The 13,659-nt window shown below is 42.4% G+C and overlaps 1 protein-coding gene across 1 annotated transcript in view; it reads left to right on the forward strand.

Annotated features, from left to right (window-relative positions):
• LOC105450258 (polypyrimidine tract-binding protein 1) overlaps positions 1–13,659 on the forward strand; it is a 332,980-nt gene that overhangs the window by 307,631 nt on the left and 11,690 nt on the right. The window contains exons 9-10 of the mRNA XM_011690014.1: positions 6,397–6,448; positions 12,042–12,100. Of these exons, the coding sequence (XP_011688316.1) occupies positions 6,397–6,448; positions 12,042–12,100 (111 nt within the window). The remainder of the gene's footprint in view (positions 1–6,396; positions 6,449–12,041; positions 12,101–13,659) is intronic.

Consider the following 13,659-nt stretch of genomic DNA (forward strand, 5'->3'; position numbering starts at 1 on the left):
TTATTCTTATTGTTTTACTTATTGTTTTAATGAATAAAAAATTATATTAAATGTTTGGAAGTTCTATACAAAAGTATTTTTTTCCAAGAAAAATATTAAAGAATATTAGTACAATTTTTTCATTAAAGTACTCTTATTTCATCACTTTTTTTTACTAATCTATCTATAAGTTTATTTTTTTCTGACTTTACACTTATCTTCAATAAAATAGTTCACAGTTCAACTTTGGAGAAGTTTTATGACTGTAGGCCATTTTTTAAACTAAATACTGCTATCACAACTGCGTTAAATACAATATAAATCCTACTTTACTTTTAAATTAGGAAGAAATATTGAATAAGGCATAAATCGGACTTCAAATGGTGCGTTTTACTTTTAATATTTTTGAATTTGTTACGTGATTTCAAACGTTTGGTCGGCAGTGATTGAAAACAACGGTTTCCATCGTCGTGTCTCTAATATATTTTGCAGACTCCAGTCGCACAAGTCGTATTTGTTGACCTAAGGGTGCAATATGGACTATTACACTGTTTGATGATAGCTGTTGATATACTTAACAGATGACGTAATTTCAGTCGCACGTGCCGCACGATGTACAATATAATATCGTGAAGTAATTGACGGGGGCGACCAAGCGTGCTACTTCCCTAATCTCGTAACAACGATAGGAGGTGAGCGCTAATAGCTAGGAATAAGGGGAATAATGGCGCGATAACGAACAGAAGTTTGTGTGTATTCGGAGGCAATCGCGGAATGCATCAACTGCACCGATAATAAACGTTACCGCCTGCGGGGGTTACGGGGCTCTCGAATTTCTCCGAAATTCACAGGGACAATTTGCGCCGGTGTGCAGGAAGCGGAAAATTTGTCAGATTTCGAGTAATTAATTAAATACCGGTTTAATTAATTTTATTGTACAGTCTGTTTGTAATGGACGCGCGTAAATGCCAAGGGAAGGCGGCGCTTTCCCTCCCCCCTCCTTTCACCGTTCGCGCGCCTACCAACGTTTATACGACATTGATCTGCCATCGGAGTTACCGTTTTCATCATGTAAAAACAAATTACGAAAGAAGGATTTACCTAAATAACAATTTGAAATTATAGCGGAATTAATTATGAATTTATGAGAATCCCCGGAATTCTCTCCCTCTGATGACGTGAACTGGCGCGCGTTGGTAAGCCGTTGTCGCCATTCCACTCGATTGCGACAAACTTTCCACAAATTCGGGGCTGTCTCTCGGAGAAAGAAGAAGGAAAAAAAAGTTATAGAGCCGTCCGTCGATTATTCCGCGATTATCTCTCCCCTGACCGCTTCGCAATTTCTCGCGATTATCATCGATCCGTTCGTTTATTGGCGGCAATCTCGGGGGTAAATACTGACGGGACGCGCATCGCGACTTCATATCCGCTCGTGATCGAACTGTTTTCGGTCGGACGCATGCACCCCCCGAGCCGGAAACACGACCGGCAAAAATTCGAACATCAAAATTGAAATATTTTCCGTTTTATCGGAAAACGGATAAAAACATGTACGGCCCGACGACGCCGCTGCCGCCTGCCGCCGCCGCCGCCGCCGCTGCACTGCTTTTCGTATTACGCGTTGTAAATAGCGCGCGCCGTTTACCGCTCTCGGGGAAAACGCGCGCGCGGGATGCAGTTGCAGTTGCAGTTGCCGACCGCGGCTGCAGCTGCAGCCGCGCGCGCGATTGCGAGCGGAGGAGAGAAGAGGGAGAAATGCGCGCGTATAGCGCACCGTGCCGAGCTATTATTACGGCGGGCGCGCCTTGCGGCCTTGTAATGGACGCTGTGGGGATGTACGAACGTAATGGATGGAACCGGAATCCATATATTCTAAACATTATCGTCGTTATCACCTTTTCCGCCTTCGCAAGCCTCGGCCACCGCCGGCCCAACTGAATCCGTCCGCGCGCGCGCGCGCAAGCGCGTACGATCCATCTACTTTTAATTTACTCAGCTTACAATCTCCGAGCTTAACATCCGCGCGATAATGGACTTCGTGATAATCGAATTCTCTATTTGATATGTAATGCGAGCCGCGGCGTTGCGAGGTACTCGACTCCGCGCGCAGCATCCGCTGACGCGCGTATCTCAGTGCGTCATCAGAGTTCCGTATAGAAATATAATATTTCCCTGCGCGCGGCTTCAGTCAAAGGTGTGTCTGTTACATTACGCGCTGCATTATCGTCGGTGCTTTTTTCTCGCGCGTTTAAAAAGAAAGGGAGAACTCTCTTGTTGTACAAAAGTGTAACATATATACAAGCTGACACACACACACATACACACACACACACACACACACGTGCGCGCGCGCACATGTAATTGCTGCACCGAAAATTCCGCGCACAATTACCGTATACAAAATGATTCTCATTGCTCGCAGCGGAACGTAAACGTAACGATAATGAGGAGGATCTACTCGGCGGAAATGCGTCGATTTTTTATCGTTATCGATACCTCTTTTTAATGGGCAGGCCGTAATGATTATACTCGGCCTTTATTTTCGGGAAAATTTCGCTACTCCCCCGTGAACGCGGCAGTCTCGTACGTTTCAAGCGATTTTTAAAGATCTCTTTGGAAAATTTGCTCGCTCTTTATCGGAAAAAGTTAATTGTTACAACGTACAAACAGGCGAAAGAAAATATTTTAAGAGGCGCACCAATTGCGCAACATCCGAAAACAAGCATCTACCTGCAAAGCTTCGGTCTGGTGAGAAAAATTCTTCAGATGAAAGAACGGGAAATTACCAAGACATCGCAGAATTTTATTTCTTTTAATATCTACAGTTCTATTATTAATTACTTGATCTCTAGAATTAAAATTCAGTTAATGACAATAATACTCTCTCATGAAGTCTCCCGAAGAAAATATACACCCAAAAAATGTTTTGCTGATGTAGGTAGATTTCTAAATGTCACAACAAAAATGTATAGCTATTTTTTGTATCTGCTAAAATATTGTTTGTCATGTATAGAATTTATAGCAGCAATATTCTAGCGATACCTTCTAGAAAATGTATTCATTTGTCTCTTGCCGCTATAGCTTTTCTGTGTACTATAGGCCCGATTTTTCATTTTCTGGTTAACTTATGGTTTACATACTTAACTTAAATTTTATCTGATTGTGATGTAAAAATTGTATTTTGTTATTTATGGTTATTCATTAAACTGATAGTTTTGTAGTTGTAATTTTAAAATTCACTACAAAACCATTAGTCCAATGATTAATCATTGATAGTAAAATAATTTTACATCACAACATCTGGTTAAACTTAAACCACAAGTTAACCAGAAAATGAAAAATCGGACTGTAGTCAAACTTTACAAACAAGTATGATTGGCTTTAACAATATAAATAAAAAATATGAATAGGCACCATAGAAAAATTTTCTTTCTAAATTTCGAACAGTTCAGATATAAATTCTGTATCTCTATCATTTTAGATTGGTTATGTACCATACATATGCGGCATCACTGTATTTTTACGAACATTTATCTACTTTAGTTAATTTTTCACAACCAAAAAATTTTCTCTATTTGCAAGACCATTTTTTTTTTATAATATATCTTACACAATTTATTCAAGAATGTGTTGAAACGCAATGCGACCGCATTGAATTTTCCTTGTACACTCTATATGAAAATATATTCGCAGTGTCGGATTTGATTAAAGAATTCCATTTTTTTTTTCGAAATTTTTATTCTCCCGATGATTCGCAATACGCGTGGGTACTGCGCACCGCGGAGAACGCCGCTTTGTCGACTTGCTTTAACAAAAGAGAAGGGGAAAAAAGCCTCGTTCTAATTCGAGTCCCGCTGCGCCCGTTGGCACGCGAAAAGTCTTTGTCCCAATTGGTGTACGCGTGCGCATCAGAGATGCAGCACGGTTGCATACGTCTTTTCTCTCCCGGAGCTCACTATAATTACGGAAGCGTTGTGTAAAACCCGCGGCGCGTGTTTCACATACTTCCGTGCCGCTTTCACGTTGTGTGTACCCCTCTCCTTCCCCTCCCCGTCCCTCTTTTTTAGCATTAGAATTCCATTCATTATTACATTATTTTTTTCATTTCCTGCGTTTCGCTGAAAGATGCGTATACATGCGCTTGCGTGCGATAACACAAAAATTGAGAATTAATTTATCAAAGAGAATGCACTGCATTTGCCGCGCGCTTTTGCGTCCTCTTTACCTCGGACATTTAAGTACCGCACTCATTAGCGAGTTTTAAAAATCAGTTTGCGTTCCCGCAAATTACGTCTCTTACGCGATTCTTTCTTGCTCCGAACGAATTGTTGAAATGTGCAATTTTTTCAAATACAAAAGAGAGAAAGGAAGCAAAGATGGGAGCTTGTGACGCGCGGGAGTCGAAGAAAGTATCGTCACGTTGTTCACGTGAACAAACGCCTTCGCGAGTTTCCGCAACAGGGCAATTTCGAATGCGAGAGAGCTTTGCGAAGATTGTGAAGCTCGCAAATTTATTTTACGCGTTATACCACGCGTGCCACACGCGAGGTCAAAGGGAAGCGCGATCTCAAAGAGCGCGCGCGCGCGCGCACGGAGCGTATGAGCCGCGCGCGGGGCCTGCGAGAAATGCATCCTCGTACGCGGTTTTATATTCCGCGGCGCGACGTTCCGCGATATTGCGCGATCGTTTCTCGTTTTTTTTTCTCCCCCCTCTTCGTCTCTCTTCTTCCGGCGCGGCGTGGCGATGCCCGCCGCGCGTTTCTCTATATTTTCAATTTCGCGGATTTATCGTCGCGCGTTAGCGGGCGAAATATAAACTTCTCATTCGATACGCGCCTTCGTCCGCGCGTGCAATATTGAATATTCGGTAGCTAAAACGCAGCTCGCATTAGCGCGTTTTCCACCCCCTCCGCGTCGCGAAATTTTTCATTTCTCCTCGCGGTCACGCTGCTTTTACGTGCTTTTTACGTATTTACTCGGCGGACTCGGGTGGCCTTTCGACGATCTCGGCGGTCGTGTCGCGGTCGGGGAAAATAGCCCCGCGCGCGGAAACGTTTAAATTCAACGCCATTGTCGAGCCACCGCCTGATGCAGCCGAATGAGCCGCCAATTGACGCGAGACCGAGACAATGATGAAACCCATATTGACGTTTAACAAGGAAAGCATGGATTCGCAATCGAATGGGGCTGAAAAGCCCGAGACGGATTAAAAAATCATTAATCCCCGGTACGCGCTGCCGCAAGCGCGCGCGTTTACGTCGCGCACGGAGCGAGCGGGCGGCGGCCGCAGGAGAAACCAGGCGCGGTACACAGTTGTTTGACCGTTGCGTGCGCGCGCGACGGTTATACCGCGGGGCCAAATATTTGCATTCGGCGGGCATTAATGTGATCATCGGGCATTGTCGGCCAAATATATGACAATGACGGCCGGGGCGGTTTGACGTGAGCCGTGTGCGCGATTATTAGCCCGCGGCTCGACACCGCGCGCCGTATACGCGCCTGTAAATATTGCGTGATACCTGGGCTCCCGTCGCCGGCTGCCGCCACCGCCGCTCGCGCGCAAAGAGGCTTTTGAAAATTCATGCGAGCGTACACCCCGGACCTTTGTATATCGCCATCGGTATTTATGCAGAATGCCATTCTGCGGCTGCCGCGCGCCTGCACATGCCTGTTGTTGTTGTGTACCAAATCAATTTTTTAGAACTGCGCCCGCCAGTCCGGTTATCGTAATTACGAGCTGTTTTACCGAGAAGGGAGGAGGAGGGGGGGGGGGAGATTCCAATAGCTTGCTTTTACCCGAGGATAATTGCCGCGTTATAAGTCTGATAATCCATGCCGCGCCCCGTTTTGCAGCCCGTTGCCCCGAAATAAATCGCTTTGTCGTAATATCCACATCAATTATTTTGTAATTTTGTCGCTGCAAAATACCGCCGCGCCGCGCCGGTTTCCCGGAACCCGTAATTCTCGTCGGTCACGTTGTCCCGTCCCGCGCCCGTGCGATGCTCATACATATATGTGCGCGGCGATACGATTATGGCAATTGTACTCTCGGACGTTAATTACACGGCTCAATAGAGGTAGTTTTTCGCAAAACGCCTGGCGGACTCGTCGCCTTGAATTTCGTTATCGAATTGTAAACGAAACATAATTACGATTATCGGGGTGAATTCGTCTTTTGTAAGTATATTTTCCACGCCGATTAAATTATCTGAGAAATGAAAGTCACGAGAGACGAGATCCCAGACAGCGCACCGTGTCCAAAATCGGGACGCAAGATGTCTTTTGCACGTCATATCGTAAAACGTCTTTATAAAAACATTTTCAATATTTTAACGTGCCGGTCTGGGATCCCCCTGGACTACAATAAGTTATTATCGATTTGTTTTTTTACAAACGAAACTGCTTTGTCTGTTGCAGATATTCACGCGCTTCGGCAAGGTCCTGAAGATCGTCACCTTCACAAAGAACAGTAAGTACCGCGTTAAATATGCGTATTGTCATTGTGTTACAACCTAGAATCGACGTGCCAAAGGCAAGAATCGAGAGCGGGAGAGAGCGGAGTTCGCGCGGCATTCTCTCGCTAGCTGTACATATTCCGCTCTCGCTGGTAGACGGGTTGTCCCTGCCCCACACACACACACACACACACACACACATACACACGGCATTTTAGTACTTCAACGTGCTTCAAGTGCGTTCCGGCCGTCGTCGTTGCGCGCACTTGGCGCCGTTAGTACATTCGCAATCGCGCCCGAGTGCCCCAAAGAGTGTCTCTCTCTGAAATTCATCCCGAAAGCGAAATCGGGACGAATGCACGACGCGTGAAAATACGACGGCGGCAGCGTTCATCATTTAAATCGCGAGAATTGTCAATAATTTACAAATAATATAAGTTTTTCTAACGCGGCGTAACAAAACGAGGGATACAAAATACCGGAACACTGACAATGAGAGAAAAATTATTGGTATTTGTAACTATCTACAAAGTACTATAATTATGATTATTACTACTATAATGTTAGTAATAATTATTATATGTATAGTTTTATCAACAAATATATAGGTTAGGTTAATATCAACAAATTTTAAAACTTACTATACATTATAGTTATTATTACCATAAAATTTGTTGCGATTATTATTTAATTATAATTTACAGTCATTTTCGGGAACCAATCATATAATATAGTTGGTCCCAAAAATTACTACAAATTATAGTTAAACAATGATAACTGCAATCATTTTTATGGTAATAATAACTATAATGTATAAGTTTCAAAATTTTGTTGATGTTAATTATATATATATTTGTTGATAAAGCTATACATATAATTATTATTACTAACATTATAGTAGTAATAATTATAGTTTGTAAATATACTTTTTATAAAAATTTAAACTTAAATTAATACTTAATACGTAAATTTATACTTTGTAAATATGTAGTTACTAATATCAAAAATTTTCTTTCAGTGAAGATACGTTTGAAATGTCGGTGAACTCCAACGTCTCAATATTTTCACTCCCGATCGAAATCGTTAGCGAGGAGCCGCGATAACGCGCGTTAATCTCTTTACGGTGCACTTGTTGTACAAAAGATACGAGGAGAGCCCACAGCACGTACTCGGCGAGCGTGTTACTAATTCACGTTTGCAGCGGGATGAGCGCGCGCGAGAGGTGCATCATTATATTCCGCGTGCGTCGGTGCGCGATTGTATGCCGTCGGTGTTTGCTGCGTCTCTCGTAACAAGCGATGCGCGAGTCGTGATGTCGAGCTTCCGCGTGGCTGCGTACACGCACGTGCCTCCGGGTCCTTTCCTGAATTCAAGCAGCATCAACGAGGATCGCCGGCGGGGTCCCCTGGCTGCAAAAGGCCGCGAAGTTTGCGTTGTTATAGTTTGCGTTTCACTGAGAAAAATGTTCTTATAAACCAGAAATTCTGTTTGGCCTCACCAAAATGCTATTTTTGTTGGTTCATCTTTGTTGATGTAATCTTTGACTATAAAAATATGGACTTGCCGGTCCTCTCTACTTTTCTCATAAGATTTCGGTATAAATCCCACGAATTCAACATCTCTAAGATTTAGGTTCTCATTGATCAAATATCGGGAAATCGGTTTTTATTATATTTTTAACTAATTATACATATAAATTGAAAATATATGTATATTAAATAATTTAATTAACTCTCGATAATATCAGAAATAAAATTATACATATATTAAAGCTAATCCAACTACTCACTAATTACTAATAATCACTAGCAATAAATGTTTTATTCTGTTAAATGTAATTATATAAATTTCATATTTGACGTATATTTAGTATTTACCAGAGTAGGTAATACGGGGAAAAACCGGGAAAACCTAGAATTCGCACACGGAAAGAACAATTTTGCTGAATCCACATCTGAAAATAATTTTTGTTCAATAATCAAAATAATTTTGTGCGAAAATCGAAGTGATTGCTAGAATATCAAAACATTTTATAGCAATGCTTATCAGTTTATCATTCAATGCTTTATCAGCAATGCTTTACCAGTTTTAACATTCCAACAAATTATTTTGATAATTCAACAAAAAATTATTTTCAGATCTGTTTTTAGCAAAATTTTTAGATCTTTCAACAAAATCGTTCTTTCCGTGCAGGGAATTTCATTTTTATCCTTAAAAATCATGGATTTTCATGGAATTTTACTAATACGCAGGGAAATTTTTTGAATTTTATTTTTAATTTTAATTTTATCCCTTTAGAAAGTAAACGTGGCTTCTTATTAAAGACCCCTGATATTGAAAGTTAATTTATTTTAAAATTGACATGTACTATATAAAGATTCTTAATCTAAGAAACGATAATTCAGAAATAATAAATCAGGCATTAAGAGTCTAATAATGCAGAACATTGTGAAACAATTTAATCTTCACATATGTTGTTACATCTCCATACAAAATCTTTCGTTACATTCGAAAAATTTTGTATGGAGATGTAACTATTGTACATATGAGAAAATTAAATTCACATATCAAGTACTATATACGTTATTGAAACTTTTAGTGCCTAATTTATTTTAAAGCTGTATTAAGAAATTCTCTAATCTTACCTGGAATTTTGAATAAAATTCCCGGAAAATCTGGGAATTTTTAGGAAATTCTTTTACAAAATTTGAGTATCCATCCTGATTTACTCATTTGATCGATGGCGTCACAACACATTGGGCTACAAGTTTGAAGTTAGCCACTGGCAGTCTATTTCTATAGTCAAAGGATATAATAAAAACATTTTTCTCAAAGTATCTAAACTGGACCGGAATGTGTAGTCGACGAGAAATATTGCAAGTGTACTTTGCTATACGAGGAATTCGCTAATTGCGCGAGGATTTTTTGCAAATGCCTTACAACGCCTTAACGCCAAATCACACTAGCGATTGCCGATTGGATTACGATTGCGATTGGCGATTACTTTTTAACCAATCAAAATAAAGCAGTACCGATTGAGATTATAGCGACTGCCGTTTAGACAGTGCTCTATTTCAATCGCCAATCGCCAATACAATCGCAATCCAATCGGCAATCGCTAGTGTGATTTGGCCTTTAGGATCATTTCAACTGCGATTAACTTTAATCGACGAATTACTTAATCCAGATAGTAACGAACTAACATTATTTATCATCATTTTTGCGTCAAAATGTCGGCAAAAATGTCATCATTTTAACATCAAAATGATAACAAATACAATTTAGTTCGTTACATGGGCGATTGAGTTAATCGTCGATTAAAAGTTAATCGGAGTTGGTCGGCCCTTATGCTCCTTCCAATTTTGTGTGCGAACTGTTTTCCCTTACGCGGGAACGTCACTCCGCGAGTTGCGGAGGAAATTTCAGACGATATTTCAATTACCTTTTAAATAACGCAAAACGGATTACTCCGACGATGTAAATAGCACAAAAGCAAAATTGTCGGCGGGGATACAAAAGCAAATTATCCCGCTTTACCATATTATTCCGGCTCGCGACGAGCCTCGGTATTTTCAAACGAAGGATTGCAATAAAAAACTTTTCAATGAAAATTTCTGCGTTCGGTTACTGAGGCACGAGGTTGCGTCTGCGAGTAAAGTAAACGTTATCATCGCGATTATCAACGGCCATTCCATCCAGGGGTGAGGCAGGATCGCGATTGTCGTAGAATAAAAAGCGCGAGCAGGTCGCGCGCGTCATGCTCCTTTTTCTGACGCTCGTAACATCGGGGCTCTCCATTGCCGCCGGGGGTGAGAGAGAAAGAGAGAGAGAGAGAGTGAGAGCTCTTTTTCACTTCCGCAATTCAGATTCGAAAATTAAATAACATTGCCGCGGGCCGATCCTTTGTTTCGTATCATACGCGCGCCGCGTAATGAAATATCACAGGGCGCGCGCGCTCGCGCTCGCGCGGCACAGTCGGAGTTGCGCGAATTTGACGTACGTTATGCGAGATTAAAACTCGCGAAATTGCAATTGCCGGGGCTGCCTTGCGACGTTTCGTTTAATTGAGATTTAATGGCAATTATAAACCCGACCGCCGCACACCCTTCGTACGACCAGACTTGCGAAAAGCGAGCGACGCGGCGCGGGCGGTCCGGGCACTCCGGTAGTATTAACTTCGTAAAACGTCCACGTGCCTGTGGCGATTTTAACGTTTGCCTTCTTCTGTAATTGTTTACCCTTGCCGCGTATCACGACCGTGGGTGGGCGTAGTGGCGCACGAAGTTCTCGCGCGTGTGGGTAGACGCGTTTTCGCGACATATTTTATTCGCACAATCGTTCACTTCAATACCAGAATGAACACGGTAAATTAAACGTCCAAAAGTAATTACATCAATAAAAGAATTGTTATTTTTTTTTTCTATACAGATATGTCAATCGATGTCTCGCTATACGCTTTTAATCTACATTAATTGGTATATTTTCGGGGGTGGAAAAAACCTTTGACCTGGGACTGGGTCCGGCAGTCCCGTTAATTTTCCAGCGTTTTATTAATATTTCACTTTAACGTCGTACGTAATTATATCCATATTTGCTGCGGCAAATTTAATCAAACATTTCTCTTAATTCGCATGAAATCATCCTACGTACGGAATGGTTCTGGATTCAGAGAAATAAAAGGTTCCCTGTCAGCGAAATTGCGGCCATCGTGTGTGTGTGTGTGTGTGTGTGCGCGCGCGCGTGAACGTGTTCGGGCTTTAGCGTATTATTGTAAAGAGTTCCATTATCACGGTGGAGCAAATTCGAAAATGAAATAGCGTAGCCGCCGGCTGGAACTTTGGTCAACGCTGCTAACGAAACAATTCCGGCTTTCCGGCCGCACGGGAAAAACGTATTATCATGACAGAGTTAGTTTCTCGCAGCGCTCGCGCGCGCACTAAATTAACAAATCACCGCTTTTTGTATCCCGTGGTCGGTCGGTACCTCAAATACCGCGCGCATTTAACGCGAAATAACACACGCAAAAAAAACACACAACACCCCGTGTTCTCTGCCCCCCGAATCAAATTTTCAAGAGTTTACATATTTTGCATTTAGAGCCGCATTCTCGATGGTGTTTTGTTCCGCGCGCCTTGCGTTCCCGACGCGTTTCAGAATATCTCGTAATTTTCATATTTTTCGGTTTTTGCGCCTTTTATTTTATACCTTGGAGCTTCGCGACTCGCGATTACGGGGAAAAGACTCCGGGGCCACTTTTGCCGGGGTCGCTGTTTTCCGCGTAGCGGAAATCATGCAAAATCGCGCGGCGTACGTACGCCATTTATATAGGGAAGCGGAATGAGAATATAATCGAGCGCGTTGCGTCTCTGCTCCTTAAAATGTATTATTAATTACATTATTATATAAAACTTATTAATTATGATCTGTTTCGCCGCTCAATGTCGCTCTCGTGACATTACCATTTCGCGAAATAAATTTCATTTCAGCCGCGCGCGCGCGCGGCGCATGTTCTTTCGGCGATCTCGAGCGCGACTTTGTGCGGCGAGACTCGTAAAATTCACGAACGGACGACGCGGTCTCACGGTTTTTATCGCTTCTGTGTTTCAGGCTCCTTCCAGGCACTAATACAGTACGCGGACATGCTGTCGGCGCAGACCGCTAAATTTGTAAGTATACACTTGACTTCGCTTCCACTCCTGTCGCCGTCGCCGCCAGCGTCCTCCCTTTATTTCATCCTTCCGCCATCGGTGCGCCATCGTTGCCTTCCTCCTTTTTCTTCCGTTCTTCCGTTCCTGTCTCTTCCTTTTTTCCCCTTTTTTTTTGCCCCTTTTTAGCTACCTTCTGCGTCTCCAGGCTCGTTACCGGGCGCGGTGCTTATCCGCCGGTGCTCCCGCGAGACAGATCGAAATTTTCCGCGGGATATCCCCGCGTTGGGAAAATATTTCCCGATCCCCGACGCTCATTCCCGAACGAAAGCCAACCACGGCGCGACGCTTAATTGCCGGAAGTAAGCCCGAATGAACGTAATCGAAAGATTGATGGCGGAAAGAAAGAATCCCAGCCACGATGAGGGGCTAGAAGGGGAAGGGACGAGAGGATCGCGCGTCGCGCGCGGTATATACGCCCGATATACACACGGTATTTCACCGGGATTTATGGAAATATCGTGCTGCTTTGCAAACCAAATTGATTCTTGAAGCAGATCACGGATGCGCGGCCGATCGATCGATATGTGTTGTTCTCGCTCTGTTCCTCGCACTTCGCGCGAGTATCGACGACGTCAGACCTCCCGTCTCGCATGCACACAGCACATCGTAACTCTCTATACATCGAGAAAAAGAAGAAAAAGAACTTTATTACGCGCTTCAACTTTGTATAATAATTGCCGCGTAATCGTTTAACCGGCAGGATTTAGAGCGCCACACCCTCATGATGATAATTATACTTCTATTTTTCTTTTTTTCTTTTTTTTTAAGGAGGTTGAGAAAGCCGTAGCATTAAACTTGCCGCTGTTTAAGGTACTGCCGAGTTGTGTCTCTGCCGTAAACTTTTTTTGCTTTACCTGTAATTTTCTCACGTAATCATTTCGTGTCCCCGTAATCACGAGTTTAAAGTGCCCCACGTGTCCTGACGATAACTACCTTTATCTTTCTCTCTTTGACGAAGTTGAAAGAGAGAAAGAGAGAGAGAGAGAGAGAGAGAAACTTGCAGCGGGCATTTCTGCTTGAAAACAAAAAAAGGAGAATGTGCGTGTAGTTTTCGTTGCGTTACAATACACTTTGTCTGTTATATGTGGGTATTACAACTAATTTCCGCTATACAAATCCGTCTATACATCAGTTTCCTAACAACGCACCTTGTACAATAATATTGAGCACCTCTTCAAATTATTTAGTTTCACTCTGAACAATTTCAGAAACGAAGAGAATTCCGTAAACTTTCTCACACACACACACACACACACACACACACACACACACACACACACACACACACACACACATACACATACACTTACATATGGGTGTCCCCGTATAAGTGGCCACCCCTTTTTATCTTGTAAACTAATAGAGATAGACCTAATAAATATAATATCGAATTAAACGGCTCTGACTAAACTTTATTGTAAGCGCAGTGATCACTTAGTAATATTATCTATGTTAGAGATTGAAAAGACACACGAAAAGAACAATTTTGCTGAATCCAGATCTGAAAATAGATCGGA

Source organism: Wasmannia auropunctata, unplaced genomic scaffold (assembly GCF_000956235.1).
Source record: "Wasmannia auropunctata unplaced genomic scaffold, wasmannia.A_1.0 LD336064.1, whole genome shotgun sequence".
Taxonomy (NCBI): domain Eukaryota; kingdom Metazoa; phylum Arthropoda; class Insecta; order Hymenoptera; family Formicidae; genus Wasmannia; species Wasmannia auropunctata.